Source organism: Cricetulus griseus, chromosome 2 (assembly GCF_003668045.3).
Source record: "Cricetulus griseus strain 17A/GY chromosome 2, alternate assembly CriGri-PICRH-1.0, whole genome shotgun sequence".
NCBI lineage: Eukaryota > Metazoa > Chordata > Mammalia > Rodentia > Cricetidae > Cricetulus > Cricetulus griseus.
In genome coordinates this window covers 96,605,634-96,618,190 of record NC_048595.1, presented here as the reverse complement: position 1 = coordinate 96,618,190, position 12,557 = coordinate 96,605,634, and the positions used below count along the sequence as shown (strand labels likewise).

At 49.1% G+C, this 12,557-nt stretch overlaps 1 protein-coding gene across 1 annotated transcript in view; it reads right to left on the bottom strand.

Annotated features, from left to right (window-relative positions):
- The window catches only part of Gabbr2 (gamma-aminobutyric acid type B receptor subunit 2), a 344,902-nt gene that overhangs the window by 155,872 nt on the left and 176,473 nt on the right, over window positions 1–12,557 (bottom strand). The window contains 1 exon segment of the mRNA XM_027403592.2: window positions 10,393–10,494. Coding sequence (XP_027259393.1) covers window positions 10,393–10,494 — 102 coding nt within the window.

The following is a 12,557-nucleotide window of genomic DNA, read 5'->3' as shown; positions in this document are numbered from 1 at the left end:
ATTTAGTTCAGTTAGTGTCCCTGTTGCTATGACAACTATGCTGCAAGTACCACTTGGCCATAGGCTCTCAAGCTGTCAGGTTTAGATGGGTCCCAGTAATCATAGATCCAGGAAGCCACTTCCTAAAGAGGCCAATGGCTCTCCCCAGCTGTGTAGCACCCAGGGCTGGACTCTCACTCTGGTTCTTAGGACCCTATTGGGAACCAGGAAGCTCCTGAGGCAGAACGCTATTCCTGTCTACTATACTTCTGGAGAGAGTGTGTGTATGTGTATGGGGGAGGCTGTTCCCAAGCTAGGAGAACAGGGAGGAGCCTGGCCAAGGGAGTGAGAGGAAACCTGGTCCTTAGGGAGTTGCTGCCTTGAGAGCAGGAAGTTTTGGGTCACTTCTTGGATAGGACACATTCATCTGGGATTAAGGTGGCATTCAAGGGGGTGTATGGAGAGTGGTGTTCCCTCATCCTGGAGTGGCACTTGTGTATAGGTTCTGGGGTGAGGGAGAAAGAAGTTCTAGAGAGGATGGATAGTACACACACACACACACACACACACACACACACACACACACACATACATCACAAGCTCCAGAACCACATTTGTCACCGCCCAGAACATGGACCTCTTCCTGGAAGTCCAGAAGGTGAAAAATAAAATCCAGGTAGGCAATGGTCCTATCTCTGGCCAGCATACCACCCTGCCAGGGCTGACCTAAGGGCCTGGGGCAGTGTAAGAAGTACTGAGAATAAGGCTTGATGAAGCAGGCTTGTAATCTCAGCCAACACAGGGACTCACAGATTCAAAGCCAACCTAGGCTACATAGAGAGAGCCCACAGCTCAGCCATACAGAGCTTGCTTAGCATTTGTGAAGCCTGGATTTAAACCCCTGTACCGAAATTAAATAAGTAAGTGCAAGGCAAATGGAGGGAAAGCTAGGCCTGCCCCTGCCAGGGAGAGAATGGCAGAACAGAGCTTTCATGAATGGACTCTTCTGGGGCCTCCTGGAGTGAAGGTGGATGTGTCAGGACAGGTGACAATTTCTACAACGGATCGTCCCAGGTATAATGCTTACATAGACACCTGCATTCATACTCTATGAGGCCACTGTCCCAGGAAGGGCACTTTGAATGAAGGCGGGGTAGAAGTAAGGAGCACTGCCCAGGTCTTCTTATATCCTCACACCCAGAATCCTGTTTCAGACTCTCAACTCCCAGAATCCCCATAAATACACAGGACATGCCCTAGCCCAGGGTAGATGACCTTTCTTCTCTCTCGACCCTCTTTTATCCATTGTCCAGATCCCTCATCTCTAGGATCCTTAAGGGACCTAAAAGCCACCCACTTCTGAATGATGTTTGTTATGATAAATCTTTCTGCCAAAAGCCACCCGAGCCCTACCACCACATGGGCAGTCTCCGCCAGCCACCCGAGTTCTGCCTGCTGAGTTAGGGCCCAAATTAAAGCACAGAGAATTATATTATGTACAAATGCTGATTGGTCAATGACTAGGACTTCTCATCTGTTAGCTCAGTCTTAATTATCATAAATCTCTATATTTTATAAGACTTATCTTATTGGTCGCCTTCCATTGGCATCCCCCTTTGCTGGTGGATCACATCGTGCCGCTGGAGGAAGAGCCGAGGGGAAAAAGGGACACTTCCTGTTTGTCCTTGCTTAAATATGAGTCTCCTTGCTATGTCACTTCCTGCCTAGATCACCACTTCTCTACATTTCCCAACTCCTAGTCCTGCCTAACTTGCTGCCTCATTGGCCAAACAGTACTTTATTTATCATCCAATAAGAGAAACACATACACAGAAGACTTCCCCCATCAGATGTTGACTCCAGTTGTGAGGGTCCTAGCACAGGAGGAGCCCTCAAACTCAATCTGCCTGGCAATTGGCACCTCAGCTCTCTCCTGAGAGAGACAACATTGCCACAGTCACCTTGAGCTACTGAGGTTCAAAGGATTCAGCAGTAGATGTTGGGATCACCCTGGCCCCTAAGCTGCAATGAGCATGGATGTCCACAGTTGCCTTCTTTGGCCCTTCTCTGGAAAGTGCCTACAGATGAGTGGGGTGCAGGGAGACCACACTATATGCACAGGCAGGCAGCACCTGTCAACAGACAAGGGGAGAAAATATGTTCTGTATAGATACCAGATCTATGGTGTGTCTGCTAGTGTTCTGGCCTAACCCCCTTGCTGCCGCATCCTGCTTCTAGCCTTCTCCTGAGTTTACATGCTCTAGCAGCCACTTTCACATAATCCCAGTTTCTTAGTTAGGGTTTCTGTTGCTGCAAGTGAAACACCATGACCAAAAAGCAAGCTGGGAAGGAAGGGTTTATTTAGCTTACACTTCAGCATTGCTGTTCATCGCTGAAGAAGTCAGGATAGGAACTCCAACAGGGCTGGATCCCGGAGGCAGGAGCAGATGCAGAGGCCACGGAGGGGAGCTGCCTACGTGATGGTCATCATGGCTCGCTCAACTTGCTTTGTTAGAGAACCCAGGGCTACCAACTCAGGGATGGCACCATCCACAATGGGCTGGACCCTCCCACACTGATCACTAATTGAGAAAATTCCTTATAGCTGGATCTCACAGGAGCATTTCCTCAACTGAGGCTTCTTTCTCTCTGATGACTCTAGCTTGTGTCAAGTTGATACACAAAACCAACCAGTACACCCCAGGCTCAGCTCCAGGGAACTTCAACTCTGGATTCCAAAACACACAGGTGGGAAGTGGTGGCGTACATCTAGATGCCAGCCAAGTGTGGCCCCAGAACCTCAGGGGGCGGGCCACGCATCCTGCCTAGAGCTCCTAGGCTGAGTGAGACAACAACCCCTTCCTCAGTTGGCCTGGGCTGCAGCACTCAGCATTAAGTCTGAATAGCCTCTCATGGAGAAGCCAGGCAGATGAGAGGCAAGGTCACAAGTGGCACATGCTGTCCTGAATCATGAAAGAGGCAGGCTGGACACAAGCACCCTGAGGGCCCAGCACAGCTTGACAGCCTTCTTGCCGCTAGAGTGTGGGGTCCTGCAAGGAAGGTCAGGGTCACCCAACACTGACCTCTAGGTATCTGGAGTCTCCTGTAGGCCCCCTCCCTTCACCATGGGGCTGACAAAAAAAAAAAAAAACCCACAATTCCACATACCACACTATGAGAGGATGATGTGACTTGAACCACCAACCTACTAGAGGCTGGCCTGGCATGAGCTGGAAGGACCAGCTGGGACTGTCTCTAAAGACCTGGCTCACACAGACTGATCCACTCCAGGATGAAGACTCTCTTACTTAACCAAAATTTGCCTTGGACTTTTCCTCCCCTCCCACCAAACATACCCCTAAAGGCATGTCCTCACATCCAGGAAGAGTGTGGAGAGGGGACAGCCCATAGCAGCCCACTGGCAATGTGTGGCATTCCTTTAACTCGTGTATATTTAGCTTTCCAATAATATATCTGGCTTCAGATAAAAATGCTGCTCTTTCTTCTCCATGTCTCTGAGAAAAATTGGCCTTGGGGCCAATGCACCATTGTTACTCTTTGGTTGTGCATCCTCAGAGCCCTGGCAAATCTATTTGCAGATGTTGGCCTGGGCATCCTGCCTGAACAGATGTGAGTTCAGGAAAGAGTGGACAGTCGCCACCAAGACCTTCCTGGACAGTCAAGGAAAGGAGTAACCAATCCTGGCTAGGGCTCTCACATGGAGCAAAGACTGGGAGGGTGTACCTTCAGGGTGTCTTTGTATAGAGTAGAGGCCTCCCACAGACATGGACATCCCAGTCCCAGAGCCTCTGGGGGTGTGATGCCCCATGGTATGAAGCTTGAGCTTCAGGAGGAGCTAAGGCAGCAGATCTGAAACAGAGAGTTTTCTGGGATGATCTGGGTGGACTTAGTTTTTTTCACAAGGGTTCTTATAAATGGAGAGGCAGGCTGAGTGACAATAGGTGGCTCTGAAGACAGGGCACAGATACAATGCCTTTTCCTCCAAGATACAGGATGAATCATCCCTGGGGACAACTCCATCTTAGCCCACCATGTCACATACTTGGCTTTCAGCCTCGAGGCCAGAAAGACATTATCTGTATGGTTTGTAGCCATGCAGCTTTGTCCCACCATCCATAGGAAATGAATCTGGCCTGTGAGTGCCAAGCTGAGAGGGACTCTGTCCTCTCCTCTTTGGTGGGCCCCGAGATCTCTTTGCCACTGCTGACCTGCTGATAGCTTTTCTAACCAATGCTGATTTCCCTCTGTGCACCCTGAGCCATAGGAATGCTTCCCAGTGTTGGGCTATTTTTGTGACTCACTCAAAAATAGGTTCCTCTTTTTAGAGTCAGAAACCTGGCTCCAGCAGGTGTACCAAGTCTTTTGACAGTGAGACTTGATGACGTCATCTACAATGTTTATACTCAAGAACTGCACAACCTACTTACAAAAAGAAACTGCAAAAAAAAAAATCTCATATTGTTCTAAAAAGTTTACAATTTAGTGTCAGACCTCAGTCACAGCTATCCTGGATTGCATATGGCCTGTGGCATGCAGGTAGAGTCCCCAAGATGCATTGCTGGAGCCCAGCGTTTAGCAGGTATTAAGTTGAGTACTAGGGCTTTCTGCCTAGCCTGGGCCTGGCTGACTCTGATGTCCTTCACCTTCCATGGTGTAAGCCACAAAGCCACCACTTTCCTGCTTTATTGCTGAGAAGACTCATGAGGTAGAGTTTGCCTTTCACTCTTTGCATACAAGCATTCTCCAAAATGTTCAGAGACTATGGAAAAATCCTGTAGCCACTGAAGAGTAGATGGGCATGAAGCTGAGACCAGGCTGTGGTGGTTACATACCCTCCTGCAGCCTCACTCCTGTGCTGTAACCTCCATCAGTCCACTGCATGGCCTCCAGTATGTGTTAACTTCCTGGAGCCCCACTTTCTCAACTTGTAAAATGAAGATAAAAACATTTCCTATTGAGGACCAAGTAGCAAATTGTCTGGTTACATGGGCAATTATCTCCATGTCAATTACTCTGTTCCACCACTGTAGCACAAAAGCAGCCAAAAGCAGCGTTTTAAATGAATGTGTTACAATAAAGCTTTATTTATAAAACCAAATGAAGGGCCGGATTTGGCCCATTGGCCATCATTTGCTGGCTGCTACTGTTCAGTAACTGGGAGGATTAAAAGGATGAACAAATCTGTGAGGACAAAGCAAGAACTGGACAGTGTCTGTCCTGAGTGTCGAAGCAGAAGCATGGGCAGAGGCCAGAGAGGATAGGCTGTGGTGAGATCAGAGACAGAAAAACAGCCTACAGATGCCTTTGCTTTCCCAGCAGCAGCTCAGGCACAGGCTACCCCCTCCACTGATGACTGCACAGTGATCATACTGTGCAGGGGCCACATGGAGCTTACAGTTGCCTGGCTTTTCACTGCTTTTCTAGGAAGTTCCATGATTATTCCAGGACGGGATATGTCATGGATTTATTTCCTGATTCTCATCACTTTCTTGCTTAGTCGTTTTTGGGTTTATAATATGGCATCAGCTGCCAATTCTTCAACCTTGTGAGAGTGTTCTGCCTATGAGAACCACCATAGGAGCCTAGTGGCAGAGAGAGAGGAAGTAAGTGCAGGCCTGCGAGTCAAAGCTTCTGTTTGGGATGAGGAAGAAATGTGCACCATGGGAGGGCACTTAGCAAGCGTTAAAATGCAAATGCCAGTTATGTATGTAACTGTAAAAAAGAGGGGGAGCTGAAGAGGAGCTCCCTGCTCAGTGCTCCTGCCTGTCTCATTTGGATCCCTATAGGCCGGCTCTGTACTTCATCAAGCTACCATCTGGAGCCATGACAGGCTGTGTGCTTGGTCATCTCAGTGCTGTCCCTCATCTGTAGCAGGCTTGCCCAGTGCCCGTTTCTTGACCTGCCTCTGGCAGGATTCTGGCTGGCCTCATATACTTGACATTTGCATCACTTTGTTGCAAATTGTTGTGAGAGGCACCATGGTGTGTTCCATACTTCAGGAACTCAAGAGGCTGAGGCAAGATGACCGCTCACTCCTTCAAGACCAGGCTGGGCCACATAGATCTTGTCTCAAACACACACACACACACACACACACACACACACACACACACACACACACACACACACACACACCCCAACACCCATCATCACCACCAACACCAACTGCAACAACAACAGAAACAAATGCTAAAAGCACAATCTGGGACCACTGGAATTTTCATGGTGAAGCTGACCCACTTGAATTCCTGGTGAGAATTACTGTCTGGTCTGCAAAGTCCTGTTTGGAATGCTGTGGTTTAAAGCGTTGTTTTTCTGCTTGGACACTCGGGCCACATTTTCCTTTCTGTCTTCCATGCTCTGGTAGCTTTGGGTTCCATTTACTACCATGTTGTTCAGAGGGTCCTTCAGCTGGTTTCTTTGTCTATAACTTTAGATTCTAGGTGGCGGTAGAGAGCATTTCCAGGGCCTCACACTAGCAAGGGGATCGATCCACTCAGGTCACCTAAGCCTCCTTGTCTGTGAGACTTGACTCTGAAACTGCAGGCACCAAGAGTTTGGTGCCTGCTTTTTTTAAAAATTTCCCATTTCTCTGGCTCTGGGAGTGCAATTTGGATTTCACGTGCCTGGTATTGTTGTACATACGTCTGTATAATGTGGGAGGTGCATGCTCTTTCCCATCCGAATTTGCAGCAGTTATTTAGACTCCTCTTTCTTTCCCCCCAGATTCTATGTTCCCCACTTGGCTGTTTCTATCTTGACCTCAGCTATAAAGTGTGCTGTTGCTCCCAGTTGACTCTCAGGATCAACTTCCAGAAGGTTTCCCTGCTGGTACATCACCAGAGCCTCACACAGTAATGTGTGTGTCCAATAATCCCTGGGGTTTTATGACGCAAAAAGGGTAGAGGGCAGCCTGGGCGTGAGAGCCTTGCGGGAAGTTTGACGCCCTTCCTCCCACCCCCACACTCCTGCCTAGATATCTGCAAGATTTATCCTTAAAGTTTGTACATCAAAACATTTGCTGAAATGTGTCTAGGTGTCCTTTCCCATACCAAAGTGATCAGGTTGCAGAGATCAGCTAGCCAGTACATACGGTTTCTGAGCTAACTGTGCATTTTGTAGTTCAACAATGGTGGCATGCCAGCAATTTCATGTGATCCAGGTTTGTTCCCTATAGTGTGTGTGTTTGGATGTGTGTATGTTTGTGTGTGGGTGAGCATCCATATGGGTGTTCAAGAGTGTTGAGGTCGGAGGTCCATCACAGTATTGTTCCTCCTGAGGGTATCATCAAGGTGGACAGAATCTCTCACTGAACCTGGAGCTAGCCTATTAGACTGGACAGCTGGCCAGAGAGCCCCAAGGGCCCACTGGTCTCCCCACACACCCTCACCTCCAACCCTAGCATTGGAGTTTCAAGTACCCACCACCATGCCTGGATTTTTATGGGGTTTTTGGGGATGGACTGCTGTCCTTGTGCTTGTACTTTATCAGTCTTCCCAGTTCCCCTTTGCTCGGTTGTCCCTATTCCCTTACTGCAGAATGTACTAGAAGCCAGATTTTGGCTGCCCCATGAGCTGTTGCTGCTGGGGCATCTATTTTGGTTCGGCCGCTTGTCCTGGTGTCCTCTTAGCTCTCTTCTCCAGTCTCACACAGTCATCTTTTCTCTCATTGGATTGATCGTGCCAACCATTTCCTCTGAATTCTGGAAGAGTGTCTCAAGAGCATCCTCTGCATCATTGATTTTTTTTTCCTTCTTGGCCCTGGCTCTACTCTCTGCTGCCTCTGCTGCAGATTCCTGTCCCATTATCTGATATGCAGCTTCTTCCTGGTCCTCTGCATCCCCAATTCACTTAGCCCACACTGAAGCAGAGGCTTGCCTTTTTTCCAGGCTGTCCAGAACTTCCCGCTTGTTCTCTCTTCTGAGTATTTTATCCCCATTTCCTCAGTCGTCTTTGCTGTCTAGACACTCAAATGCAGCTTATTGGGCAATTAGGTTTGATTGTAGGTGATGAGAAATACTTCTGGAAGCTTGCATTTTAATGGTGGGTGCTAGAAGAAGGAGATGGATAGGCTGTCTAATGGGGTGGGCTGTGTGCTCCCAGAAGATACATTGAAAGTCTAACCCCAGAATTCTGGAATGGGACCTCTTGTGAAAACTGGGTCAGTAACAGAGGGTGTTCTTAATCAGGATTCTGCTACAATGGAATGAGGTTGACTCTTAGCTCAACTTGAGGAGTGTCCTGACAGGAGGATAGTGTGAAGAAGGGAAATGGTGCCACGAGAGGTGGAGCTAGCACTTGCAGCCACAGGCCAAGAGCTCCCAGAGCCGTGGACACCAGAAGCTGAGAGAAAGGCAAGCTTGGAGAATCCATGGTGTGGCCACAGCCCAACCTCTGCCCTCACCCCAGCCTCTAGAACCAGGCCTGAGAGTACACACTCCTGCTGCTAAGACACAGCGTACTGCAGCATAGTGGAAGCAGCCCCAGGAAACAAACATGGATGTGAGTGTGTGAGATGGAGATGGTCAGGAGAAGGCGCAGTGCCTCAGCCCCTGGTCCTAGCCTCTGAGCTGTGCACCGGTAGGATCTTTTCTCCAAACCTTGGCTGCACAGGGAGCTGGGGACAGCTGGGCAGAGGCCCCATCAGACTCCGGGTGGAATTCCAGCCCTCCACTTCCCCTGTAACTCTTGAGGGGTTACCCAACCACTTTGATCCTCAGTGAAATCAATCTTAAAAACCTCCTTGCCAGAGGGCTTTGGGAAGCTCAAATGAAGAAATGATGGGCAAAGGGTCAAGCCTTGGGTCAGTGGCCAGCTCTGTGTTGGTGGCCAGTCAGGCGCTGGAGGTTGGGAAGGCTGGGTGTTTTGGTTGCTGTTTTTGGCATTGTTTCAGTCAGGTCTTTTTTGGTTGAACTTGGTTGATGAGCAGAGCGCCCTATACCACCCCAGGTCTCAACACCTCAGCTCTACACATTTTGCCTTTCAACTCCAAAGCCCTCAGAACTCAGCTGGGCCTTGGAGGCTAGAGCTATTTCAAGAGCCTGCTCTGGGGAGACAGTCTGCATGTGTCAGGACAAGACTGGCACAGCATAGCCCCCTTCCCCACCGGCCTGAGTCATTCAGGCTCTGCAGGCCCCATCTTGGACCCGGCAACAGCATAGTCCTTGACAACATGGAGGGAAAGCTTGGGCTGCAGCAACTTGGGTTGTCCCCAGAGGCTGTTCCTCATCTGCAGAGAGACTCCCAGGGCCAAAGTGTGACCCACAGGTTCTGTCTATTTCAGAGGATATCAGGAGGTGTGTGGTTCTTCTATGTCCCCTGGCTCCCCAACTCTGAGTTCTGGCTCCCCATCAGCGAAATGAAAATTCTTATGACCTATGGTTCATGCCTGCCACCTGCTGTGTCAAGGGAAACCCTGGACCCACTTAAGTCAGAAAAGACACCAGCAGTTGTCATGTGGGATCATCATGCCAACAACTTAACCCATGGCCACGAGAGAATAGAAGGGAAAGAAAGGAGTCCACAGCTCTGAGCGCCAGCTGCTTCCCTCCACCCTCAGGAGAAGAGAGAGCCACTTAGTTGGGCTTAGCTATTGGGAACTGTCCTAGAACTCTGTTTCCAGCCTCAGCATCACCCTGCTATTCTTCCCCCAATGCCTCACGCTCTGTGGAACTCTGATGTTCCCACAACACAGTGTGCCTGCTACCCTTGGATCTGCAACCCTCCTTCCTTGCAGTCTGCAGCCTGGGAGCCTGCTTGGCCTCTGTCCAGTGCTCTCTTCCTTAGAGTCAGGGCTGACCCCTTGTTCTGGTGGCATGAGTCACTTCTCCCTCCTTTTGCCCTGGATCCCTCATTTCCCTTGAGACTGAACCTTCTTCCTGGCCATGCTGTGACCAACCTGAGAACAGGGGTGGGTGTGATGATATCTGGGGGCCCAGGAGAAGGGCCAGCACCTGGTAGGGGTTGGACTTTGTAGCAGACAAAGCAGATATGTACAACATGGGAACCTCGTGTTGTCTTCCTCCATCCCTAGAGTGACAGACTTTGGGTGGGATCAGGAGATGGGCTCTCAGCCCTAACAGCAATGCTTTTTGATGGGCCAGCTCCTGGGTCCTGCCCTTTTTGCAAGAGAGATGACATCAGTGGGTACTCTGCTTGCCAGTCAAGCATGGCTGTGGGATGAAATAGCTACACAGGTTCCAGGGACACAGAGCTACTAGTGACCTTTGTCAGAGCTAGACAATAATCCATGGGGAAGCTCAAGGAGGCTGACTCCTGAGGTCTGAGCTGTCAGAAGGAAGAATTGACCCTGAGGCCTACACTGAAGTCAGGGCTGCAATGGTGTGTGGATCCTCCGGGGGCATCATTGCCCCTAGTGACAGGCTGCACCTACCTTGAGCTTTTTGACACTGGTGCAGGGATCATTGGAGAAGCTCTCTGTGTCTGAGATCTCGATGTCCTCCCCGTACAGAACCCCAGTCAGGTCATTCCTCACCTGTGGACAGAGACAAATCAAGAACTTGGGTAGGCTGTTGCCAGGAAGGGCCTATTCATCAGGGTTGGCCTGTTAGGGAGCAATTTTCTCTACACCACTAAGACACAGAAGGGAGCACCACCTTGTAAGTGACACTATGGTATGACTCCAGGCTGCGGCTGCTCATCTTGCCATCGGAGTGCCCATAAGAGGAAAGATGAAGAGATAGCCTGGCTGGCATCCCCATGTTGCCTGGCCCTGGTCAGGCCATCTAATGATACCTTGTTTATGTTTTGCAGTATAAGCTCCAGTATGGCTTTCCGTTGTAATGAAAACATAGCCAAGCCTCTCAGAGGGGCAATATAAAATGAGTTGGGGGAGGAAATGGTGGCATCTGACCATGAGGTTCTGACCTATGGGTAGTACATGTGCCTACAAGGCAGTGTGGGAAGATATAAGGACTTTCAGGGGCACTGTGGCACCCTAGAGACCACATGGCCTTGTAAGGACAACCACTGTTGTGGTTGGACAATTTGGGGAGTGGGGGGAAGGGAGGAAGAAATCAGAAATCCAGGCTTTTCCCATATAAAATTCTCCATATCTTCTGGTGTTGATTTTTGTTTAAAGTTTGGATTAAACAGAATAAAGCTGGAGTGTATCTGGCTGGAAGCCAGAGCTGGTTGCTCCTGATGTGCAGCAATGGGCCCAATGAATCCAATATTATGGGCTGTTTAGAAGGAACAGGTGAGAGGCCGGGACTCAGCTTCTGTGTCTTGCTGTTTCTGACTTGCTTGTGACCTTGTCCCCTGGGTGTGACCTCTCACTTTCTGAGCCTAAGAGGGGGAGACTCTGAAAAGCATGTCTTGCTCACCCTGCTGGGATGGCCACTGTCAGAACCAGACAGCAACAAGTGTTTGTGAGGATGAGAGCACCTGGGGCCCTTGGGAACCGCCTCTGGGAATGTATGGTGGTTCCAGATTCTGGGAAACAGAATGGCAGTGCCTCAGAAAACCAAACATCCATTGCCACCTGCTCCAGCAATCCCACTACTGGGAATAATTCCCACAAGAAATGACAGCAGGGACTTGTCATGCACACTCATTGTGTCAGCTGCTTTTTTCACCACTGTGTCAAAGTATCTGAAAGAACAACTGAAAGGGGGGAGGATTTTTAATTTTATTTTTAATATTTTTATCAATCATCTATCTTCTATTGTGGTTATTATGATAACCATATGTGTGTGGTTATCATAGAGATATCCTGGAACTAGGGTTACAGATAGTTGTGAGTTGCCCAACATGGGTCCTGGGAAATGAACTCAGGTTCTCTAGAAATGTAGAAAGCACTCTTAACCACTGAGTCACCTTTGCAGCCCCGAGGAAGGTTTGTTTTTGCTCACAGTCTGAGAGGGCATAGTCCATTGTGGCAGAAAATGATGGAGGAGTTCATGGCAGTGGTGTGTGTAGCAGGGAATTCTCACATCTCAACAGACCAGGAACTGGAGCCAGGTTACAATCCCCAGAGCCTGGCCCCCAGCAAACCACTTCCTCCAGTGAGGTTCCATATCCTAAAGGTTCTACAACTTCCCCAGTGGCACTATGAATGGGGGACCAAGTAGTCAAACACATGAGCCCATGGGGAGATTTTACCTTCTAAATATAAAATCCGTGATCACAGGATATTATTCACAGTAGCTCCAAAGTGGGAGCAACCCAAGTGTCTGTTGATGAATGGACACCACAAAAACATGGTGTGCACACACAGAGTAGCATACTATTCAGCCTTCAAAAAGATTGAGATTCTGTGTATGTTACAAGGTGGCTGTCTTAGCTAGGGTTTCTATTGCTGTGAAGAGACACCATTGACACAGCAACTCTTGTAAAGGAAAACATTTAATTGGGGTGGCTTACAGTTTTAGAGGTTTAGTCCATTATCATCACAGTGAGACATGGTGGTCTGCAGGCAGACATTGTGCTGGAGAAGATGCTGAGAGTTCTACATTTTAATCTGCAGGCAACAGGAAGTGAACTGTCTGTACACTGAGCATAGCTTGAGCATAGAAGACCTCATTGCCCCTCCCCAAT